At 51.4% G+C, this 21693-nt stretch overlaps 9 protein-coding genes across 9 annotated transcripts; 3 read left to right on the top strand and 6 right to left on the bottom strand.

Annotated features, from left to right (window-relative positions):
- Nucleotides 1–109: 109 nt before the first annotated feature.
- PV06_04941 (H/ACA ribonucleoprotein complex subunit 1) lies at nt 110–1548 on the bottom strand. The gene is made up of 6 exons (XM_016405895.1): nt 1127–1548; nt 1002–1052; nt 855–955; nt 662–807; nt 581–609; nt 110–529 (listed from the first exon to the last, which is right to left on the bottom strand). Exons 1-6 carry the CDS (start codon nt 1209–1211, stop codon nt 315–317), a joined length of 627 nt encoding a protein of 208 aa, XP_016264101.1. The 5' UTR covers nt 1212–1548; the 3' UTR covers nt 110–314.
- PV06_04940 (threonine-tRNA ligase) lies at nt 1176–4324 on the top strand. The gene is made up of 2 exons (XM_016405894.1): nt 1176–3686; nt 3786–4324. The coding sequence occupies exons 1-2, from the start codon at nt 1274–1276 to the stop codon at nt 3950–3952; spliced, it is 2580 nt and encodes an 859-aa protein (XP_016264100.1). The 5' UTR covers nt 1176–1273; the 3' UTR covers nt 3953–4324.
- Nucleotides 4153–5723, bottom strand: PV06_04939 (uncharacterized protein). The gene is made up of 3 exons (XM_016405893.1): nt 5517–5723; nt 5024–5464; nt 4153–4973 (listed from the first exon to the last, which is right to left on the bottom strand). The coding sequence occupies exons 1-3, from the start codon at nt 5538–5540 to the stop codon at nt 4386–4388; spliced, it is 1053 nt and encodes a 350-aa protein (XP_016264099.1). The 5' UTR covers nt 5541–5723; the 3' UTR covers nt 4153–4385.
- A 1328-nt stretch (nt 5724–7051) lies between these two features.
- On the bottom strand, nt 7052–8557 carry PV06_04938 (uncharacterized protein). Its single transcript, XM_016405892.1, has one exon. The coding sequence runs from the start codon at nt 8302–8304 to the stop codon at nt 7171–7173; it is 1134 nt and encodes a 377-aa protein (XP_016264098.1). The 5' UTR covers nt 8305–8557; the 3' UTR covers nt 7052–7170.
- A 285-nt stretch (nt 8558–8842) lies between these two features.
- On the bottom strand, nt 8843–11679 carry PV06_04937 (uncharacterized protein). Its single transcript, XM_016405891.1, has one exon. The coding sequence runs from the start codon at nt 11472–11474 to the stop codon at nt 9060–9062; it is 2415 nt and encodes an 804-aa protein (XP_016264097.1). The 5' UTR covers nt 11475–11679; the 3' UTR covers nt 8843–9059.
- A 943-nt stretch (nt 11680–12622) lies between these two features.
- On the bottom strand, nt 12623–13624 carry PV06_04936 (uncharacterized protein; the record flags this gene model as incomplete). Its single annotated transcript, XM_016405890.1, has 4 exons — nt 12623–13163; nt 13216–13276; nt 13344–13431; nt 13508–13624. The coding sequence occupies 4 exons, from the start codon at nt 13622–13624 to the stop codon at nt 12623–12625; spliced, it is 807 nt and encodes a 268-aa protein (XP_016264096.1).
- A 419-nt stretch (nt 13625–14043) lies between these two features.
- Nucleotides 14044–16695, top strand: PV06_04935 (uncharacterized protein; the record flags this gene model as incomplete). Its single annotated transcript, XM_016405889.1, has 3 exons — nt 14044–15594; nt 16145–16290; nt 16347–16695. The coding sequence occupies 3 exons, from the start codon at nt 14044–14046 to the stop codon at nt 16693–16695; spliced, it is 2046 nt and encodes a 681-aa protein (XP_016264095.1).
- Nucleotides 16617–18018, bottom strand: PV06_04934 (uncharacterized protein). Its single transcript, XM_016405888.1, has one exon. It carries the CDS (start codon nt 17896–17898, stop codon nt 16732–16734), a length of 1167 nt encoding a protein of 388 aa, XP_016264094.1. The 5' UTR covers nt 17899–18018; the 3' UTR covers nt 16617–16731.
- A 126-nt stretch (nt 18019–18144) lies between these two features.
- Nucleotides 18145–21559, top strand: PV06_04933 (uncharacterized protein). Its single transcript, XM_016405887.1, has 6 exons — nt 18145–18323; nt 18377–18923; nt 18979–19105; nt 19186–19224; nt 19275–21219; nt 21268–21559. Exons 1-6 carry the CDS (start codon nt 18288–18290, stop codon nt 21424–21426), a joined length of 2853 nt encoding a protein of 950 aa, XP_016264093.1. The 5' UTR covers nt 18145–18287; the 3' UTR covers nt 21427–21559.
- The last annotated feature ends 134 nt before the right edge of the window (nt 21560–21693 follow it).

Raw genomic sequence — 21693 nt, 5'->3', positions numbered from 1 at the left:
TGCAGTCCCGCGATTTCGCAGCGCAGCCTTGCACTCACATCAACAAGGGCAAGTCTGCCGGAAGCATCACGTGATATTCATTTGGCACAGTGCAAAAAAAGTCATGGACTGAAGATGTAAACATTTGTATCAGCAATACCTTGAACACCCTCCTTTCGAGTCTAGATAGGCCAGGTATGGGTAATCTGGTGCAGTAGACGTCGCACATCGCCGACCTCATTGTAATAGCCATACTTTTGCCATGGGTATTGTCCCCAACGCCGAAACCATGCTAGGAAAAACGTCCAATAGTAAGAAACACCATCGACCAAGGTTTAGAAACGGCCACGGCCTCTGGGGGCACCTCTTCCGCCACCGCGACCACCGAAGGAGCCTCCTCGAGGCCCTCCTCTGGGTGCTCCTCGTCCGCCGAAGCCTCCTCTTCCTCGCGGTGCTCCGCGCCCTCTAGGAGCGCCTCGCCCGCCAAAACCAAAGCCTCCTCTCGCTGCTCCTCGTCCGGCACCTGCTGGCTTCTTCACTTTTGCGGCTCCTGTAATATGGTAAGAAAGATCAGGTCAACTTTTGAAGAAGCACGACATACCTGGCGGGGGCTTGGGCTTCGGTAGGAATCTGCGTTCGAGTTCAGTGTTTCGCTCTGTCAGACCATATCGCAGGAACTCACTTCTCCAGAGGCAAGAGCTTGTCACCTCCAATGTAGAATTTGTCTCCCGTCTTGAAAGATGCAGCTTGAATTCCTTCTTGTGGTTTGATCGTGAAATAGACCTGGTTGATCGGTCCCAGAATTTCATCCACCTTTCCTATCGAAGTCTTCTCTCATCAATAAGGGAATCCTTATCGCCATGATATAAGCGTACCTTGTTTTCGAGATAGATGGGGGCGTTGAAGTAGGGAATTTTTGGGTTGACGGATTCGCAAACCATTTCACCCTCGGAAGCGTGGAGGAATTTGCCCATTTCTGCAGACCATCAGCCATGAAATCACCAAGTTGTAAGAATACTTACCAAAGACCTGGGCGGGCGGCCCAAAGCTCTGTTGCTGGTAACCACCTCGTCCTGTGCAATCACCACGTCAGCCTCAGATTTCGGCGCAGGGAAATTTCCTGTGCGCGGAGACGAGATAAAATTACCTCCGCCTCTTCCTCCAAACGATCCTCTTCCTCTATCACCACCTCGGAACCCACCACGACCTCGCGAATCGCCTCGGAACGACATTGTTGCTGTGGAAAGGGCGACGTTGTGCTGGTGTAGATGATCCTGGGGAAAAATAAATTTCTATGTTCTCCGTTCGAGCTGGATGCGGGCAACTGAATTTCACCTTGCACGTGATTGGTGGTTCTGCAATTATTAGACACTACGGCCACAGTTACCGTGTGTGTGCCCCCCACAAGTCGACGATATTGCACAACATTCATTTCAAGCGGTCTCTTACTATGAGCCATCAGAAGAAAGTCAGCCTCAATCCTCACGATCTTTGGGGCGTTTTGAAAGGTACCAATATGACTCAGAACGGCGGCGCTGCTGCTGCTGGCCCTGGACGTGACTCATCCACCCCTGAGTCCAACGCATCAAAAAGACCAACCAGTCCAACATCAAGCAAAAAACTCCCAAATAGACCAAAAGAAATGTCTTCCAAAGCAGCTCCCGCGGCAAATCAACCGCCAAAGTCTCTACCAGACTTTATTGTGCAGAGAAATGAACTTTTCGATCAGCTAAAAAAACAATATGACCAAGACCTGGTAGCCCGAGAGAAGTCTCCAATTCAGATCAAACTCATCCCAGCTCCTGGCCAGGATACCACTGTCGAGGGTAAAGCATGGGAGACCACGCCTGGCCAACTCCTAAGAAATGTTCCCAAAGAGCGCGCCGGTCAAATCGTCGTCGCCAAGGTTGATGACAAAGTATGGGACCTTGACCGACCGCTCGAAAAGGACAGCAAAGTCTCGTACCTCACCTTTGACGACCCTGAAGGCCGAGACGTATTTTGGCATTCTTCCGCACACGTTCTGGGTGAATGTGCCGAGCACGAATATGGCTGTCGTCTATCCCATGGTCCGCCCACCGCTATGGGTTTCTTTTACGACATGGCTCTCGAGCCTGGCCAAGCTGTCCGCGAAGCAGACTGGCCCTCGATTGAATCCCGCGCGAAGAAATATTTCAAAGAAAAACAGCCCTTCGAGCGACTCGAGGTCTCCAAAGACGACCTCCGCAAAATGTTTGGCTACAGCAAGTACAAGATGCACTATATCGAGAAATTCGTACCTGACGGCGAATCATCGACTGTCTACCGCAACGGATCTCTCGTCGATTTGTGCCAGGGCCCTCACATCCAGAATACCAAGAAGATTGAGTCATTCAAGATCATGAAGAACAGTTCCGCGTACTTCCTTGGTGACCAGAACAATGATTCGCTTCAGCGCATCCACGGTGTCGCTTTCCCGTCCAAACAGCAACTGAAAGACTGGGAACACTTCCTCCAGGAGGCCAAGAAGCGCGACCACCAGGTGATCGGTCAGCAGCAAAGGCTGTTCATGTTCAGCAAGATGTCGCCCGGATCGCCCTTCCTCCTCCCCCACGGCACCCGCATCTTCAACGCGCTTCAACAAATGTTGCGCGAACAATACTGGGATCGTGGATACCAGGAGGTCCAATCGCCCAACATGTACGATGTCGAACTCTGGAAGACCTCGGGTCACTGGCAGCATTACCAAGACGACATGTTCCGCGTCCAAGTCAAGGACGACACCGCCGAGCCCATGCCGTTGGCCGACCAAAAGGCCGATGGTAAGCCCCTCGCCCCGCCGCAGGCGCACGACAAGGACAAGGGCATCTTCGCCCTCAAGCCCATGAACTGCCCTGGCCACTGTATCATGTTCCGCGACGACGAGCGCAGCTACCGTGACCTGCCGTGGCGAGTGGCTGATTTCGGGGTCCTCCACCGCAACGAAGCGTCTGGTGCCTTGTCCGGCCTCACGCGCGTGCGCAAGTTTCAGCAGGACGACACGCACATTTTCTGCACAAACGAACAGGTTCAAGGTGAGATCGAGGAGCTCTTCGCCTTTATGGAGCACGTGTACGGCCTGTTCGGATTCCCCTTCAAGCTCAAGTTCTCGACGCGCCCAGAAGGGTACATGGGCACGCTCGAAGAGTGGGACGCCGCCGAGGCCCGCCTCAAGCAGGCGCTCAACAACTTCCGCGGCGACGACTGGGAGATGAACGAGGGCGACGGCGCCTTTTACGGACCCAAGATCGACGTCACCATATCCGACGCCTTGATGCGTGAGTACCAATGTGCCACCATCCAGTTGGACTTCCAGGGTCCCCAGAACTTCAAGCTCGAGTACCGCACCGGCGAGACCGGCGACGCCGCCGGCCAGCCGACGTCCGGACGCGACGCCAAGGGTCTCGCACAGGGCATGGCTCGACCTGTGATGATCCACCGCGCCATCATCGGATCCTTTGAACGGTTCATCGCGATCCTGTGCGAGCATTTCGCCGGCAAATGGCCCTTTTGGCTGTCTCCTCGACAGATCCTGGTCATTCCCGTCATGAAGGGTGCCGAAGACTACGTCCGTGAGATCCAAGGCATTTTCCACAAGGCCAGGATGTACGTCGACATTGACGTCTCGGGAAACACTCTGCAGAAGAAGATTCGATCGGGACAATTGGCCCAGTACAATTTCATCTTTGGTAAGTTTTACGTTGATGTCCTTTTCCCTCCTTGAGCGAGATGAGATGGATTCTATAGATCATGATCTTTTCGGCTAACCATCTTTGTGTGTTTTGTAGTCGTTGGCGCAAAGGAACAAGAAACCCGCACCGTCAACATCCGCAACCGTGACGACCCGGCCACCCAGAAGATGGGTGAACTCATCCCGCTGCAAAAGGCCCTCGAACGCCTCACGGAACTCCGCGACCAACGTAGACTGGAGAACAAGATTGACATGTCGGAATAAGTTTACGACTCGGCCCTTGCTCGGATTCGAGTCTGATGCTCTCGCGACCGAAAAGAGAGGGTGGAGGGGATTCTGGCAGCAACCAAAACAACCTCCCTCCGCTTCAAGCACTCGCCATCCCTGGCGGCTTCGTTTGATGGCAACGAGTCACGCGAGATTCAATCGATGAGAGACCATACTTCAAGCCAAGATGGCAAACTGTTTAACGGGCCTTAGAAACACGGGCAATTCAATTGTACGAATAGCTGGCAGATAGCTTTGAGCACGCTCCACGTTCTTTGCTGCATTCATCGCACACTTCTCTTTCCGCGTAGATTCAAATCAAACAGAAAAGTCAGGCCAGACTCGTATAGAGGAAGAAAAGAATCATACAGCCTCGTCGGGCAAATTTTATTCCTGTATCCGATAATAAACAATTGTATAAAACAACAAACTATGCGGCCTGCTCGGGAGTTTCGCCCTCGGCAACCACAGGTACTGGCAGACCACGGTTTGGACTTTGCAAAACAAGCTGCTCGTGCCGTCTCGCTCGCAAGAAGTCTGACACAGCCCGAATAAGAATGAACCAGCCAACAATCATTAAAACGTAAGAAATCCAATCTGCACTTGTGAATCCTCCTAAACCGTGTCCTCCTGAACCCGATTTACCTGATCCATCAACAGTGCTGGGATCGAAATCGTGGCTATTAGGATCGGGCGGCGAAGAATTCGAGAATTGCCCTGGATTTCCAGTTTCCTGGCCACCATCGCCTGAACTCGTCATGTAAAATCCATACTGAACCAAAGTCAAGCCAAGACCAGCTCGGCTACCATGTTTTGCAGCATGTGTCGTATGAAGAAGATAAGTGAGGAGGAAACCGACGAGTTGAAAAGACATGGAAATCATGCCATTCCAAACGAAGGAGAAGACGGAACCAACAGGAAGGCCATCAACGTAAACCTCGTCGGAAGACATGCCAGGAGCCAGAATAGTAGTCTCCCAGTAAGGCGGGGTGGCATCAGCAGCAGCTTGTTCATATGTCTATAAAGTGTCAGAAACATTGTTGTGGTCGACTTAACCGAGTCACTTACAGGAGGCTTATCATCGATAGGTCCTCCCCTTTCCGGTTTGGCGGACAGATTCGCAAACACACCATCCATTGCTCTCGCGGATGTTGGCATTGGCCTGAAAGCTGGGAGTTCAGTCACTCTTCGCTCGACCCTGGGAGGTGCTGAAGTTGAGTTTGCAGGGGGTGTCCCAGGAGTTGTCGCATCTTGGGCAGCAGGCGGTGGGTCGGCCCTCATCAATCGCTGCCGGTCATCGCCATCATTTTCTGCGTCTGAGGCTTCCCCATCGTCAAACGTGTCTTCGAGGTCCCGATCGGCGTCGCTGGAAAGGGGATCTTGGTTCAGCAATCGGCGGCCGGTGGGCGATGATGCTCTGGAGTGAAAGGATGGAGGAGGTGAAGAAGGGATGCCATTGCGCGAGTGAGGAGTAAGGGGAGAATCTATTTCATCGTCGTGGGTGTTCACCTGGAATGAAGTCAGTAACAACTCGGGATTCGTAAGCCGGTTTGATCCTTACCGCTTCATATCTCTGAGGGGCCATCGCAGGCCAGAAGTGTGGGTGAAGAAGTTGCCTCAGAGGTAGTCGAGAAATGGACCACTGTAGGCTGCCTGCGACAGGAAGAAGAGAAGGATTCTAGGTACGAAATGATGCGAAGGATTAGAAGAAGAAGGTAGAAGCTGGTCGTTCAATCAGGCGAGCATAATAGAGAGAAGAGAAGTGGTGAGTCTGAGCGCCACCTCGGAAGCCGGCGCAGTTGCAGTTACAGTTATTATTACTGTACGAGTACGAGTATGGACTGCACAGCCTGGGAAACCAGCCTTGGCCTGAAGCAGCCTAGCCTTCTAGGCCTCCAAGAATGAAAACTATCGCGGCGTTAGTCGGCGTCATTATTTCGATAGCCATGACCAGCCATCAATACTTTTTAAGTACAGGTCAATGCGCTTTGTATCTCTGACAACCACTTCAATTTTGTCCTCTCTGCCATACACACACTCCCCTTGAACATGGCAGCTAATCAGTCGGTGAGTTTAGATCTGCGCACCCACGACATTCGCTAATCTCTGAAGGTGGTTCTCAAGCACTGGGCGCGCATCATCAAGCTTTGGCCCGTCGACAAAGTACGCCCAGAACATGTTGCCTTTCAAAAGGTTATGCAAAATCGTGTAAACAAGATCGCCTCTCCCAACGCAGTTGCGGAGAATGTCAAAGCAGACGGAGCTTTGGTCACACCTGTCGATCCTCCACGCTCAAATGCGCAGAATGAGATGAGACAAGTCAATGCTCTCTATAGTCTCCTCGAAGATCGATATGCCAAAGAATTTCCAACCCCCAACAAGGTCCGGCATCCTGCAAGCCAACCTACATATTATGAAGACTTGATAAAAGAGATGGGCGAGGCCCCCACCCGAACGTGGCTTGCATCGACCTGGAACAGACTCAGAGGAATGCTTCGTGTCTCCTGAACATGTTGCAAAGAAATTCCTCATCTACACTGATGCGGTGTGGTACATAATGGATGGACACGGAGCCAAATGAAGAGATTCCTGGTTCTAGCAAGACATGCTTTAAGCATCTACTCGCCCAAGGACTGGCGGTGTTAACGCCACGAACCTTCGACCCATAAGGATAGTGCTCTACCAAGCTCCATATCCGTTTGCGAGACACTCGCCGGTCATAAGACACGATGGGCCACCCCTATCGGACCTGCTTGAGTCACCCCGTGCTGACCGGGAGAAGACCTCTAACCCCCAAAGTCTCTGGAGGTACAGGCTTTCCCACAGCATCAGGTTTCAGTGTCGATTGCTGGGGTAGGAGGTCCTGGTATAAGCTCTAGGAGCCAATCCTTTCATCGCGCATTTGACGCTTTCTCAGGGAGAACACGTGTTCGCACCAGCTATCAGCTTTGTTGTATCAGCACGTGGAACCACTTGTACAATACTATCAGCTGTCAAAGCAAGGCCTGTGGCAAGCAGATCCGCTCAAGGCACATGTTAGAATGTATTATACTGGACGATTCCAGCTCGCAATAGACATCTTACGTTCGAGAGTATCCGTACGCAAAGCTCTCAATTCATGAACAGGTGCTTTGTCACCTGTCGTATATATTCTATTTTACCCTATACTTTTCCTCCCTTTCCCCCTCTATCATTTTGGAAGCACGCAATTCACATCATATCTTGCTCCCCAGCCTCGCACCTTCGACTCCTTCCTCCAGCGTCTCGTTGATGAACCTGACCATATCGGTCACCATGTCCGGTGGAACCTCGTGTCCCACGCCGGGATAGACAATGTCTTCGAGGTAGAGACCGGAGCCCTCGAACCAGCCACCTCTCTCGACACTCTTCTTCAGCCAATCCAGGAACGGCTTGGAATGTTGATAGCCGACCAACTTGTCACTCCCGCCGCTCAGGTTCAAGATCCTCTTGTTTCCAAAACACCGGGCCATGACCGGCATCAGCGTCTCCCTCTCCCGGTCCGTCATCTCGCCCCCGTCGTAAAACGGCTCCTGGCCGCTTCTCCTCCCCAGCCCACTGCCGTGCCACAACAGGCCCGTCGGGTCGACCTTGCGCACCTTATCGACGAGGGCGTTTGGGAAATCCGGGCTCCCCAGGAACGTCCGGCCCTGGGACTCGAGCCAGGTCCGGCGCTTGCTCAACCTCGCCCGGTCGGACATGACGCGCACGTAGTCCGGGCAGCCTATCGTCACCACGGCGGCCGAGAAGCGAGGGTCCTGCATGACGACGTGCCACGCCGCGTGGCCGCCCAACGAGATACCCAGCACCATGTTCTGGACGATGTTCTTCTTGCCGTCGGGAAAAATGTACGCCGGGAGGTAATCCAGCAGCATGCTCGTGTCGACGGCCGTGCCCGCGAAGCAGCTAAACATGTCCTGAGCGTGAGTCTCGTTGCCGCCCCTCCACGCCTCGTTCGCGATGGGCATCACGAGTCGACTGCCGTGGTTCCGTTGGTCGAAGGCGACCGCGATCAGACCCAGTTTCTTCTTGTCGTTGCGCCGGCCCGAACCCGCTCTGGAGCTGTAATCGGAGATGATGTGTGCCGCGAACGGGGCCATGCACTCGTGCGTCTGGAGCCGAGGGTGAAGGAGCCACAGGACGGCGACGTCCGTCACCGAAGGGTCCAGTTCGGCCAGCCCATACACCGTCGTGAGGATGCCCGCGATGTGGTGCGTCGTGGAGGATATGGGTTCCGGGTGCGGGATCGAGTGCGCCGTCGATCCGGATTTGGCGCTCTCGGGTGCAGCGTACGTGTATGCTACCGGGTTAGTAGTGGCTGGTCTGGACATTCTGAATCGATTTCAACTCTGATTTGTATAATACAGTACCAGGCATCGATACACCGTAGAGGTAGTTTGGAAGGTGAAGACGGGACATGCACAGTATATGTAGAATGCCTTGCAAAGTACAGTATCTCGTGAGCACCTCACTGCAAAGAACCTCGAAGGACGAGTGGATTAAATCAAAAGAGGGCGGGAATGGACGACAACGACAAAACAAGTAATAAATTCAGTGAAATCGCCGGCCGAGTACAGACTTGAGCCGCGGCTCATCAACAGATCTCGACCTTTGCATATGAGGGGCACATTACGGAGTACAGAATATATACTTCTCCAACTGGCCACTGTCGATCTCTATGTGCGTGAAGTACCTGGGTACCTCTTAACGAGTTGAACATCAGATCCTGTGCCTGTCCTACCTATATGTCGGGCACCCGCCATGCATACCTGTAGAACAGGCTGGAGAGAGTGACAAGGTGTCCTCGGCGATCTCATCCTCGAATCGCGCAGAGCATTTCGCGAAACTAGCGGGATCGGAACATTGTCATCATTTACGACATAACATTGGATTGCTATCATGTGCCCATTTCACCCTAGTATCAGAGGTGGGCAGTCTATGCTCTAGGAAGAAAAAGGACTATAAGCTAAACTCAAGTTCAAGTGTTTTCCATACACGCTCACAATGCTTCTCTCATGAGGAAAAAAAGTCTTCGTCACAAACAATCACTAACCGCCCATGATAAGCGAGTTCCCACGTCTTGCATTCATCGACCATATCTCGCCAACGTGTCCATGATGTTCTGCACATTTTGGTGAGGCTGCTGACCAGGACTGTAGACTGGTGCGGCACCGTACCCCTGCTGTGGTGCTTGTCCAGAAGGAGAGAGCGGGAATTGGCCACCCATATGGCCTTGATGAGCGACGTTGCCAAGTAAACCTGCTATATCAGTAGTTGGCTTTGCGGGTGGAGCGTTGGCTTGATCTCCAGGCTGCCGGAGATTAGCCAATAGTTGCTGAAGATTTGCAGATGATGTCGGCGTCACAGGTGTCTGAACCTGGCCTTGAAATGGTGGCTGCTGTCCGTATTGATACTGAGGCGGTTGCTGTAAGGGCGTGGGTGGGAATGGAGGAGGTATCTGTGGTGGAAACTGTGAAGGTGCGGGCTGATTATATTGCGCTGGAGGGTAGCTCTGCGCAGTATACTGGGCGGGCTGGTTGAATCCACGCTCCTTCTGTCTGGCATGGAGGACAATGTCCGCTGCCACAGGGATGTCAAGATCAGCATACTCATTGAAATTCACGTTGGAAGCGCCTGCGGAGCGATCAAAGACCTGCAGTGGAATTTTACTGTTGTACTGCGCACTTTGCGACAGCTTGACCACCGCCTGAACACCCTCAATGATTTGCCTCTTCACCAAGCCATTGAGTGGTAGTCGAGGGCTGAGCCAGATGCTGGATGCACGAAGCCCTTTGGCGCGGAATCCTTGCTCGATCCAGGTGATGAAGCTTTGAGCAACCGATGGCTCAAGGATTAACAACTGTACGTCAGGAACGTCTCGGGGCTCCCTTCGAGGCAAAGGTAAAGACGATTCTTCATCATAGCCACCTGGAATCGGGGGCGGGAAATTGCCGTACGGCGACCTGGGTCCTCCTTCAGGTCCAAACCTGGGGCTCTGTGCTCCAGAACGATATTCATCCCGCGAGCGATAACCTCTTGGGGAAGGGGACCGTCCGCGATAGTCGTCACGTCTATGTCGGTCATCGCGATAATCACTGAAATTTCGTCCATAGCGGTCGCCCGGACGCTGATTGCCACGTTCCGGGGACCTTGATCGACGCCTCTTATTTCCCTGATTCTGGCCGCGGGTGTTCTTTTGTGGCTTGGAAATTTCCAGGTGAACCTTTCTTCCTCTAATCTCCACTCCCTGTTCTGCTTGAAGCGCGGCCTGGCACGAAGAGGCTTCAAGATATTGCACGAAGCCATAGGCTTGCTTAATGGAAATTTGGGCTAGGCGGCCATGCTTGTGAAAGGTATGGAAGAGATCACGTTTGGTCACCTTTTCGCTGGGTAAGTTGCCGACGAAAAGTCGAGAGCCTTGAGGAAATTTGTCCCAGATACCTTCTGTGACATAGCGTCTTTCTTCTTCAAGGAAACGATCATACAAGCTTTGTGTGTTTGGGGTCCAAGGTCTCTCATTGGGGTCGGTAGACTTTGAAGGCTCTGGAGGCTCGAAAGATTGACCAGGCACCGGTGGTACACTTTGGGGCGATAATTGGCTAAGAGCCTGGGGCCAACCAGGTGGAAATTGAGTGGCAAGGTTCTGGATCATGGACTGGGCTGACCCTGGGACGGGAGCTTCTGCACCGTTGATCTGGACGGCATCATTATTCACGGGTTGGTATTGAGCTGCTGCCTCAGCAGCAGCATGGGGAAACATTTGATAACTGGGAGTTTCTGGCAAACCTGCAATGGCCGGTGGCTTTGGGGGAAGACCTGGTGCAGGTGGTAGTGACTGTGGACCAGGATCGACGAACGATGTGGCAGTAGTTGGAGCAGAGACGGATTCTTGTGCGGGAGCAGTAGAAGCAGACTGAGAAATGCTGTCGAGAAGTGATTGATAGTCGATGCCACCTTGACTAGACTGAGCGTTAGTTTGCACAGGCTCAGACCCGGTCTCTACGTTGGCATTGTTGGTGTCGGCCTGAACATTAGTAGCCTGTTGGCCAGATTCTTGACCCGAATGAGATCCATCTTGTAGCTGGCTGGGGACAGCCTGTGTATCATTTGGCGTCTGAGAAGGTTGTTGGTAGGCTGCACTGTTCGCGAGGGCTGAAAGAAGGGTGGACTCGACCGTGGCATCATCCTGGAAGTTTTGGCCATTGAGTTCGGACGCGGGGTTTAGACGCGCATTTTCTTCCTCTGCACCACGTAAGAACTTTTCAACAGCATCCTGCTCCTCATGGTTCTTTTCAGTCATATTGCGCGCAGGGTCTGAATAGGGAGAAAACGTCTGGTTCTGGGGAATGTTGTAGGTTGCAGTGTCATTGAAGACTGGGTCCATCTGGTTTAGCAATACGGGGATATTTGAAGGCTCGGGTATATGAACGGGCCGTGGACTCTCTGGTGTCTGGGATCTACCAAAGCGTTGAGCTTCAGGTGGTGGGCTTGTCTCGCTCATTTTGAGGTGATGCAAGGCATGAAGGGCGAATCCAAGGCTAGGTTCAGGCTTGTTCGTGAAATAGAGGTAAGAGAAAAAGGAAGGTTCAATTAGATCCTGTCAATACCCAAAGCACCCATGCAGAAGGACCGGATCGAGGAAGCGGACAACGTGAAAGTGCTGGAGATGATAAATACGTGTATGGACGAAAACAACTTGCATGAGGCTCTTTGCTTGATTCCGAAGCGCAGATAACAATAGAAAGATGGAGGAAGAAAACGGTCGGCAAACTTACCTGATCGATCGGTTGTTTTCTCGCCCGACCTTCCTAGCCCGACAACACCTGTCTTGGGCATGTTAGCGGGAGTACTGAGATCTTCTATATGATGGAGACACACTTCACGACAGTCAACGACTGTCCAATGAAAGTCTTGGTTGAGGAGTCCACCTCTCCATGGATGCTGGTAACTTTGCAGGGAGGCGTTCGTCCAACCAGTAACTTCACGGCCTGATCAGAAAGCTCTTAGAGGCCTACCCGTCGTTGTTGTTGTCCGATGCTTTTATATCAACTGAACGTATCTTCCTAGGTCTTTCTTCCCTGTAATTCACTCATCATATTTGCTAAATCTGCAGTATTCATACTTCAGCAACGACACTTCACAGCTTCATTGATGAATGTTAACGCCTCGTTCACCTACCAACGGTGGAAGTTGGGGACCAGTAACTAGGGACCTCTCTCGCAGGTTCCTCCTCTCGCTTCTACTTTTCTTAGCAGCGATTGAGTCTCCGAGCCCGGCCGTTACCCTTCCTTGGCCAATCTGCTCAGCAATATTGTTTCAATACGAACGCATATCCTCAACGGGCACGACTCTGACTCTGACGTTGGAGGAAGTGAAGCCATTTCATCACCAAAGTTCACAGCTGTAGAATACTCTTTCATCAAATCTGACAGGCCGGCAGCTTTCGAGGATACCCAAATATGCCTTCTCGGCCACGTGGGTCGCTGACTCACACCTCTGGCAGCTCTCTTCGGACCTTAGCCCTATCATTCTACAACGTTGTGTTGTCGCACTTAGGATGTTAGGAAGGGCTCACAGCCTTTTATGTTATGAATAACGGTCCCTGCGTCCAGCGCATACAGTCTATGACGCCAACCAATTTCAAGGGTTTTAAAGGTGTTCTCTTTTGGCTGACCTGAACTTCTTTGCTCTTTGCTCCTGAGCAAACTTCTGCACAGCCTCCTTAGTTTCGGTCCCGGTCGCCAGCTTCCCAAACAATTCTCTCTCTAAATCATTGGCTCGGTGCAATTCATCCTTGAAGTAACACGTCATCAAGCTCTTGTTCTCCTTTAAGGAAATTGGCGGAAGCTCGGCTACCCTGCGTGCGATGCCGAGGACTGTTTCGAGGAAATTTTCAGCTGGAAAAATCTTGCTGATCAAGCCAGCTGATTCAAGCTCTTGAGCAGTCATTCTTTCTCCTGCGAGAATAAGGTGTGCTGCCTTCTGTCGCCCAAGGGCGTGAATGAAAGTGAAGCTGGAGCAGGCCTCAGCAGCAAGCCCCCATTTGACGAAAGGTGTGAAGAAGTATGCGTCGGGAACTGCATATACTAGGTCAAACAATGCAAGACAGCTGGTGCCATAACCTGCGCCGGGTCCATTGACAGCGGCGATGGTAACCTTGTCGCAATCGATGAGCATCTTGTTCAGAGTACTGGAAGGAGATATCAGTTGATAGGGCCTAGATGGAAGGGGTCGTTCCTTACTGAAGCAATGCCAGTGGATCTAAATCTGCATTGGCTCGTCGCTGAGCCGATAAATCCATCCCTTGATGCCATGGAAAGTATTGGCATTTGCTATTAAATAGTGGCTGAGAGTAATTCGTAGGACGTACCGGTGGAAAAGAAGTCCCCTTTCCCGGTCTGAACCAGTACCCTGACTTTGTCATCGGCTAAAACACGCGTGTAAGCGTCCAAGAGTTCCTAGATCTCGACGTAGTCTGTCAGCTTTGCTTCGATGAGTCCATTGATTTCAGGAAAGGAGAAGTTGACGCATTACCTTCATGACAACTACATTGATAGCATTTGCAACCTCTGGACGGTTGTAGGAGATGATAGCCACACCATCTTGTCGTATTTCTGTGCTCACATACTGGGATCGTGCAGACGAAACCATAACGATGATGGCGTCACACGTTGGAATAGGGTGAGTGGCCTCAGTGGACGGCAAGTCTTCATCGAAGTTGTATGAGTCTTGTAATATGCCTTAATAAGCCGAGGTTCCTCGGCATGCTCATGATTTACTGGCTTTGTGGAGAACATCGACTAGAAGCCACGAGGCTGTACATACGGAGTACGGAGTGCGGGGGTCGCGATCGAGGGACCGTAATATTCTCCCTGATGGCCGGCCGGGCCGAGGCTTGATTTCATGAGTGGCCTTCTCACCTTACGGCACTACAGAGAGATGCGGGCATGCAGATAGAAACGGTGAGCTTCTGTTCTTCTAGTCTTTCTTGAACACATCTCAAGACTGAGACAGAGAAAACCGACTTCTCTACATGCATAGTATGCGTCTCATGTGCCTCTTGGAACACAATGGTCATCTACAAATCCAACGTCAAAGTGGATATTCCCCGAGATCTAAACCTCACTGAACTTCTGCATTCCAGCGCAAGATCGCCACCTGTGCCGGAGAACCACATCGTTTTCGAAGATGACCTACAAGGCCGACGTCTTAGTATCGGTGACCTTCGGAGAAATGCAGGAGCAATCGCATACGCGCTGAAGGAGCGCTATCGTCCGCGCGATCAGAGTCGATGGACGGTGATTCTTCCAAATTGCGTGGCAATTATCGAAGCAGCTCACGCAGTTCTATGGCTTGGTGGTGTTTTCTGCCCGGTTAATCATCAACTACCGGTTCAAGACTTCACTCACGCACTGTTGCTCACAGAATCCGAGTATATCATAGCTTACGGACCCATTATCAGAAAGGTTGAAAAAGCCATTGAGTCGGCAAGACAGAAAAACCCCAGCTTTCCAAGGCCCCAAATCATAGTGGCATTGGCGGCAAATCCTAGTCCTCCCTACAAGGACCTCTACCAGGACATAGCTTACGAGAAGAGTCTACCAGTGCCGCACTATGACAACACAGAAGACCGGATAGCCAGCATCCATTTGTCCTCAGGCACGACCGGTCTTCCAAAAGGAGTCAGACTCTCACATCTAAACTACGTTGCCAATGTGCATCAACTTTGGACACACGATCCTAATCGTTGGACTCCAGAAGAGTCTGTTCTCTCATTCACACCGTTTGTGCACCTCGCCAATGGCACGATTCCCTTCTTCCTAGGGCCCTGGACAGGCATGCGGCATATTATCATGACTTCAGTCGACATAAACGAATTTGCGAGGACAGTACAGAGAACAAGACCAACCACCGTTCAGATTGTGCCTCCTGTCGCACGACAACTCTTCCTGAATGAACTTGACAAAACCTACGACTTCTCTAGCGTGAAAAGAGCCACCGGAAGCATTGGAAAGGCCACCACTGCAGAAGTAGACAGGTACTTTGGACCTGGAAAATGGACGCTCCTGAACATGTACGGTATGACCGAGGCCGCTTGTTGGATTGCGGCAAACAGGATCACCGATCGTGTGGCACCGGATGAACTTGGACCAATTCTCCCAGGCATGGAGGCAAGACTCATGAAGGATGACCGTACGGATGCACCTGCTGGAGGGCCCGGAGAGCTCTGGCTCCGAGGAACAAACATTACCAAGGGCTACCTGAATAACGAAAAGGCCAATACCGAAGCCTTTCCTGAGGAGGGTTGGTTCAACACCGGTGATGTTGTTTCCGTCTCTGCCCAGGGTGTTTTTAAGCTTGCTGGACGCACTAAAGAGCTTATCAAATACAATGGATTCCAAGTGAGTCCTACCGAGCTTGAGCAGTACATCTCCGGCCACCCTGCCGTCGCTGACTGCGCCGTAACTTATACACTGGACGCGTACAAGGTAGAGTTACCAACTGCGTACATTGTGTTGAAAGACCATGGCCAAGAAAAGGCGACAAAGCTCGCACAGCTTCGCGAAATCCACGAGAGCGTGGACAGACAAGTGGCAGGCTACAAAAAGCTTCGAGGGGGTGTATGGGAAGTGTCGAAGATTGCAAGGAACGCAACAGCGAAAATAATGAGAAGAGAACTACATTCTTTCACCACCGGGCTTGTATCGAAGTTGGAATATAGTAGGACTTCAAACTCTAAACTTTAGGTGTGTATCATGTACTGAATCCCAGCGCGTCAACGATAATGCCGTCCAAATCAACGGTTGCAATCTGATCAGACTCTATTGTGACGTTGAAGACGGACATGGTACGGAGTACTTTTGTCTTTCATTCTCTCCTGGATGGTCCCGGCGCCCTGGACCGTTCGCGGCACTCCATCGCCCCCTTACCATCCATGAAGCTCAGGTTAAAGCGGCCTTACGAGCCAGCCGCAAGGACCAGGTGATTACCTAAGCTTTTTCGTTCTCTAGTAATAATAGAGGTATTGATGCGTCGAGCTCATTGCAAGAGGTCACATTGTATTCTCTCGGACGCTTTGAAATCCTCATACCTCAAAAAGAATCAATGCTTTCGTGGTGGTGTCGGCATTCGCCGAGGCATCTGACGACAAGGTCTTTGTATCGTGGCCAGCTGTCCGCCAAAGCTCAGCTACCAGACTACGACTATGACGCAGCCAGGGCATGGTACAAGTCCTACAAAGCCACGGAGTCTCTACAGGGGCTAGGAGAGGTAACTTACAGTCGATCCAGAGGCCCTGGTGGTCAGAATGTGAACAAGTATGATTCAAAAGGGTGTCCTGTACTCTTTATGTCTCGCGATCTCACGGTAGCAGAGTCAACTCAAAAGCACAATTACGCGTGCCTGTAGACGGCCTCCTCGCGTTGCTCCCCTCTGTCCTGCACAAGGGGATTCTCTCATCGAGATACTACGCGGAAAAGTCGTCCAGCCTTGTCATCCAGGCAGACGACAGCCGCAAGCAGCAAGCTAACAGAGACACGTGTTACCGCAAGCTCAACGAACTCATTGTGGATGTGTACAAGCACAACGTGCCGGGTGAAACAACGGAGGATCAGAAAGAGAAGGTGCAGAAGTTACAAAAGGCAGAGAACGAAGCGAGATTGAAGAGGAAGCATCTGCAGTCGAGCAAGAAGCAATCTCGGTCCAAGGGTAGCTTGGACTGATATTATGGTACAATAATTCCTCGACACTGGTAACATCTAGGCACTCTCGATTGACCGCAGAACAGACTCTGCCACCGTTTTTATTCCTTCGTCTAGATCGGGTGTCGCATCAAGGTCCTGCAACCAACCTCTCACCCACACGACGAGTTGTGGATCCTGCGTCTTTGCTCTGGCTTCCCTCAAATGTGCCAAAGCTTGTCTGAATGCAGCAGGAAATTCGGGACTGTTAGGCTGCAGTGAAACAAGAGGCAGCCGAATGCGACATGCCTGACTGTGCCAGTCTTGCGGATACTCCGTCATCAACTTTGCTTCAATATGTGCTGCAATTTCCCGGCAGGCTGAAAGAGCTTCATAGTCGACAACCATGTCGAAGAAGTCCAGCCCGAAGGAGGGATCGTTGAACTGAGCCATAGCGGCGTCGAAGATCGCCAGGGGAATTGCTCCGTTCATGGCTGACGTTGGGTCGAAGAACTGTAGGGTTGTGTGCGCACTGTCCTCTCCTTCAGCATCTGGATTGATGTCCATCGCTGTCAAGTTAGGCAATTTAATGACGTTTTCGTCCTCCTCAAGGATCTGCTCTTGTGTCTGTCCGCCTGTCGAAATACCCAGTATCTCCCGACGTGCCTGGATCTTGGCGATGTGAGACATCTCCAGCCTTCCATATTCAAACCACATGGCTCTGGACGACTTGCAAAACCTGAGTCCTCGCTGCATGTAACTTCTTGCCTCGGTCATGTCGCCGTTTTCGTCCAGGGCAAACTGCGCCGCATATGTCCACAGGTCAGACTTTCGAGGATGCAGACGGAGTACTTTGGCAAAAATTTCTTGCAGTTTCTTGTAAGCCTTCTGTTTTCTGGCGAAATCTATTGCCTGCAACCACAGATCCACATCACCAGGGTGCTTCCTCGTCCCGCGGTCAAATACGAAGAAGATGCGCCGCTTCCCATTGTGTGCGGTTGACTTTATCCCAAGTCTCTTGACTCTTTTCCGTCTCAAAGCCTCGACGTTGATCTCGAACTCGGCGTAGCGTGCGTAGTCTGAAGGTGTGGAACCTCGAGCATTAATTTTATGCTCGAAGTCGGATCGTTTTCTGGTGATACTGGTGATTTCGTCTGCGGAAAAGATGTTCTTGCGTTCGTACTCCTTCAGTTCCGGCACAGATTGCTCGAGAAAGAACCGAGCCTTGTCACTCGCAGCGGCCATGCTTTCCGCGAAATTTGTTTATCGAGGTGGGAGATGTTATCGCTTGAAGATGCGCTGATCGTGAAGTGTTGGTGGAACTTTTTTTATTTCTTCTGTTGGAGAATGATGTCGATGTCCACCAGATCCACTAGAACTTTTCGGTTGACAGCGGCTTTGCACACACCGTGCTCCGTACCCGTATATAGTTTCGCGTGCCTTTGGTGAGCGTATTTCGTATTCATAGAGCCGAACGCGCATCAGGGGCCACCTCGATTACATTTCAGAGCGCAGCTTTCATTCTGGATTATTTTGTTCGTCCTCCGTACCCTTTTGTCACTCATTAATCTTCTTTTTTTTGTCCGTTTCTACAGCTTATGCGGCTTCTTCATATCGCCTGCTAGTGCTTCACAATGGCGTCCAAGAAGGAGGGCGATGTGGTTTTTTCGGTTTGTGGACATCATCCCGCTGCGTTGCGTCGAGCAAGCTGACGATGCCTCAGTTCAATGGAAAATACGTCTCTTGGGCACACACTGTTGTCGCATATGCCGCCTTCATCGGGGCCTTTATAGTCGGTGTTTCGCTCCACTACCATAAAATCGTGCAGAACGAGCACTATGGCTACCCCGACGAATGGTTTCCCTCTGTCTCTTCTACCATCGGCGACCGATACCCCGAACGGTCTGTTTTTATGGTCTTCATCGCCATCACCTCCGGACCACGCTTTGCTTTGGTTGGACTGTGGTACATGCTCACCAGGAGGCCGAATACAAGCTTGCCTGGGATCATAGCAGCAACCGGCTTGTTCAGAACGTTGACATGTGGAGGTTGGACATATGTGACATCCACGGATGACCACGATTGGCATGATATCTTCATGATATCCTACCTAGTTGCGACACTTCCATGGACACTAGGCTGCCTTGCATTGAGCCCTCCAAATCCTACTGCGATCAGATATCGAAAAATCCTTGCCAGCCTTTTCTTTGGAACGCTGGTGCCACTTGTATACTGGTTTATTCAGCACAAGGTCCATAAAAGGGCTGGTGGTATGCTTCACGATTTCCATACGATATCTAAGATCCCTGTCTGACAATGAAGCAGCATACACCATCTATTCGTTTTTTGAGTGGTCACTTATTCTGTTTGACGTCGCCTTTGACGCAGTGACTGCGATCGATTTTCAGACATTTGAGCTTGTGGTAAGAGACGTCAAGGGTCTTAGCAGAGGGTACGTGCAGCTGCTCCCGAGATATACAAAAGTACGACGAAATAGAACCATTGCTTGGTTGACTGACTGACATTGGATAGTGATGCGAAACTTTTGAAAGAGTCTGTGAAGGAGAAAGAGTAAGTTGATTGAGATGCGTTGTAGGGTTTCCCAGCTCATGACTCTGTAGTCACGACAATTCGCTCATTCAGACATCCACCTTTGAAGGTCCCTACTACTGGCCTGCTATACTCGACGCACTAGCCGAAATTCTCCACGGATACTTTTTCTGGTCCATCCTAACCTCACTGGGAGTTCTTGTGTGGTATTTTCCACTCTGGCATATGGGAATCTCTGGTTACGAAGTCATGGTCATGTCTACCATCTCCCCGTTAACACTCGGAATTCCGTTCATTAGATCTCTCTGCATCAAATACAACCGCTGGATCCACATGTCGACCATGGCAGGGCTTCTGGCTTGGCTTGTGAAGGACCCTGCGAATCGATTGTTCACCGTTGGCTTCGCTGTGTGGATGGGTTGTCTTGGATGGTCGGCGGAATGGTATGCTGAGAGACGCAATTCCGCACGCCTTCAAAGAAGAATTCTTGCTTGGAGTATCGGATTGATTCTGTCCAGCATCTCCAAATTCGCCAACCACACCAACAACCCAGTTTGGCCTATCCTCCATGCAGGCATCGGGGGCTGGAACAAGACGGCCTTGGTAGTAGCCCTCTTTGCGATCTGGAGGTCAACGCGACCAGCCACAACCGGTGGAGGCGACTACGTCCCACATAATGCTAAGAAAGGGTCGAGTTTACTGGCAGGACTCGGATTTGGAGGACTCATGTTTGCCACGCACTCTTTGCTTTCAGATTCCAGCACCATGATCCTATGGGTCTGGGAAGGCTATCCTGTAAGAGGACCACTGGCAGCGCCTCATGGTGCTGTCACCTTGATCTGCATGAGCGCTGGTTTGTTCTTGGGTATTGCGCTTCCTGGTTTCTTTGGGTCGTGGACTGCCTTCGGACTCGGCGCTGTTGGGGCGGCCTTGCTCACCCTCTACAGCAACTGGACTGGATACTACGGCGGGCTTCTCTTGGCTTTCTACATCATGGGAGTTGCTCCAGTCATTATATCGTCAGCTGTCCAACATAACCCTGCCTCCACATTCGGCTTCGGCTTCTTTTGCTACAATATCATGGTCCTCTTCCATGTGTGGGTGGTTGCTTATGCCTTCGTGCCCGGTGGGCCACTTGTGAGGGAACACACCGATTGGGTGATGATCACCACTATGCTTATGATCGGCGCGGGCGTCTTTTCGGCGCTGATCACCAATTCAACGCATAAACAGAAGTCTACGTCAAGTCCTCGAGGACGCAAGCAATCGGCTTACTTCCTCCACATTCTGCTCGCTCTGCAGCTTTTGACTGGCTCAATTGCTTACCTGCGTTTCCCTACCAATGACTACGTTCCTTATCATAAAGACGAGAAGTTGATCACTGCTGGTATCTGGACCATTCACTTTTCACTTGACAATGATATGTGGTCATCTGAGCGGAGGATGCGTGATGCCATTAAAGAGTTGGAGCTTGATGTGGTTGGTTTGCTAGAGTCGGACCTGCAACGCATCATCATGGGCAATCGAGATACCACTCAATACCTGGCGGAGGATCTTGGTATGTACGTTGATTATGGTCCGGGACCTAACAAGCACACATGGGGATCAGCACTACTCTCGAAGTTTCCAATTGTCAATTCTACACACCATCTCCTACCATCTCCAGTAGGCGAGCTTGCACCCGCAATTGAGGCTACGTTGGATGTGTACGGCACCATGGTCGATGTCTTCGTCTTCCACTCCGGACAGGAAGAAGACCCTGAAGATCGTCGCCTGCAGTCAGAGTATCTTGCGAAGGCTATGAAGGCGAGCCCTCGACCGGCAATCCTGCTCAGCTACCTTGTGGTCAAGCCGACGGAGGGCAACTACAACACATATGTGGGCGAGAAGAGCGGTATGCACGACATTGATGTGAGCGATTGGGATCGATGGTGCGAATATATCTTGTATAAGGATATAAAGAGAGTTGGATATGCTCGTGTCAGCCGGGGTACTATCACAGACACGGAGATCCAGGTAAGTCCAGTCCCCTTTTTATACGCTACGGCGACTCATTCAATACAGGTGGGCAAATTTGTGGTGGGAGAGCCGGCCTCGTATTCCAATGACAGGATTTCTGAAGACCAAGTTCCACCTGGACGAAGATTCCCTGCACTGTTCCGTGGAGAAGGGGTGCGCGGTCATCGTTACCATGTTTTTGATGAGCCGTGGTATTATGCATAAAAAAAAGGGAAATGAGAGGGTGCTTCCGGGAGGGCGATGGGAGTTGCTGTCCCGCTATGAGAACTTGTGCAAGCAGACAATGAAATAGAACAACAAAGGAGTAACAACACGTGACTCTGTGCTTCGTAATTCGTATTGACTGGCCAATCGGATAAAAGCGTCTTTGTTTCCTTTAGTGCGCTGGATGTCTTATCGTTATCGCCGGAAGAATGCGGGGAATCTGGCTGCGCCCCTGCGCTGGCATTGTGATGTTAGACCCAGGCCGAT

Source organism: Exophiala oligosperma (assembly GCF_000835515.1).
Source record: "Exophiala oligosperma strain CBS 72588 unplaced genomic scaffold supercont1.4, whole genome shotgun sequence".
Classification (NCBI taxonomy): domain Eukaryota; kingdom Fungi; phylum Ascomycota; class Eurotiomycetes; order Chaetothyriales; family Herpotrichiellaceae; genus Exophiala; species Exophiala oligosperma.
This window is presented reverse-complemented; position numbering and strand designations above follow the sequence as displayed.

Coding starts and splice junctions, on each gene's coding strand:
- PV06_04941 (XM_016405895.1), bottom strand. CDS start 1,211: ATGTCGTTCCGAGGCGATTCGCGAGGTCGTGGTGGGTTCCGAGGTGGT. Junction 1,053..1,126: donor GTTTGGAGGAAGAGGCGGAG/GTAATTTTATCT, acceptor GTGATTGCACAG/GACGAGGTGGTTACCAGCAA. Junction 808..854: donor CCATCTATCTCGAAAACAAG/GTACGCTTATAT, acceptor TGATGAGAGAAG/ACTTCGATAGGAAAGGTGGA.
- PV06_04940 (XM_016405894.1), top strand. CDS start 1,274: ATGTTCTCCGTTCGAGCTGGATGCGGGCAACTGAATTTCACCTTGCAC. Junction 3,687..3,785: donor CCAGTACAATTTCATCTTTG/GTAAGTTTTACG, acceptor TGTGTTTTGTAG/TCGTTGGCGCAAAGGAACAA.
- PV06_04939 (XM_016405893.1), bottom strand. CDS start 5,540: ATGGCCCCTCAGAGATATGAAGCG. Junction 5,465..5,516: donor CCCCTCAGAGATATGAAGCG/GTAAGGATCAAA, acceptor ACTTCATTCCAG/GTGAACACCCACGACGATGA. Junction 4,974..5,023: donor CTATCGATGATAAGCCTCCT/GTAAGTGACTCG, acceptor GACACTTTATAG/ACATATGAACAAGCTGCTGC.
- PV06_04938 (XM_016405892.1), bottom strand. CDS start 8,304: ATGTCCAGACCAGCCACTACTAACCCGGTAGCATACACGTACGCTGCA.
- PV06_04937 (XM_016405891.1), bottom strand. CDS start 11,474: ATGAGCGAGACAAGCCCACCACCTGAAGCTCAACGCTTTGGTAGATCC.
- PV06_04934 (XM_016405888.1), bottom strand. CDS start 17,898: ATGGCCGCTGCGAGTGACAAGGCTCGGTTCTTTCTCGAGCAATCTGTG.
- PV06_04933 (XM_016405887.1), top strand. CDS start 18,288: ATGGCGTCCAAGAAGGAGGGCGATGTGGTTTTTTCG. Junction 18,324..18,376: donor AGGGCGATGTGGTTTTTTCG/GTTTGTGGACAT, acceptor ACGATGCCTCAG/TTCAATGGAAAATACGTCTC. Junction 18,924..18,978: donor GGTCCATAAAAGGGCTGGTG/GTATGCTTCACG, acceptor ACAATGAAGCAG/CATACACCATCTATTCGTTT.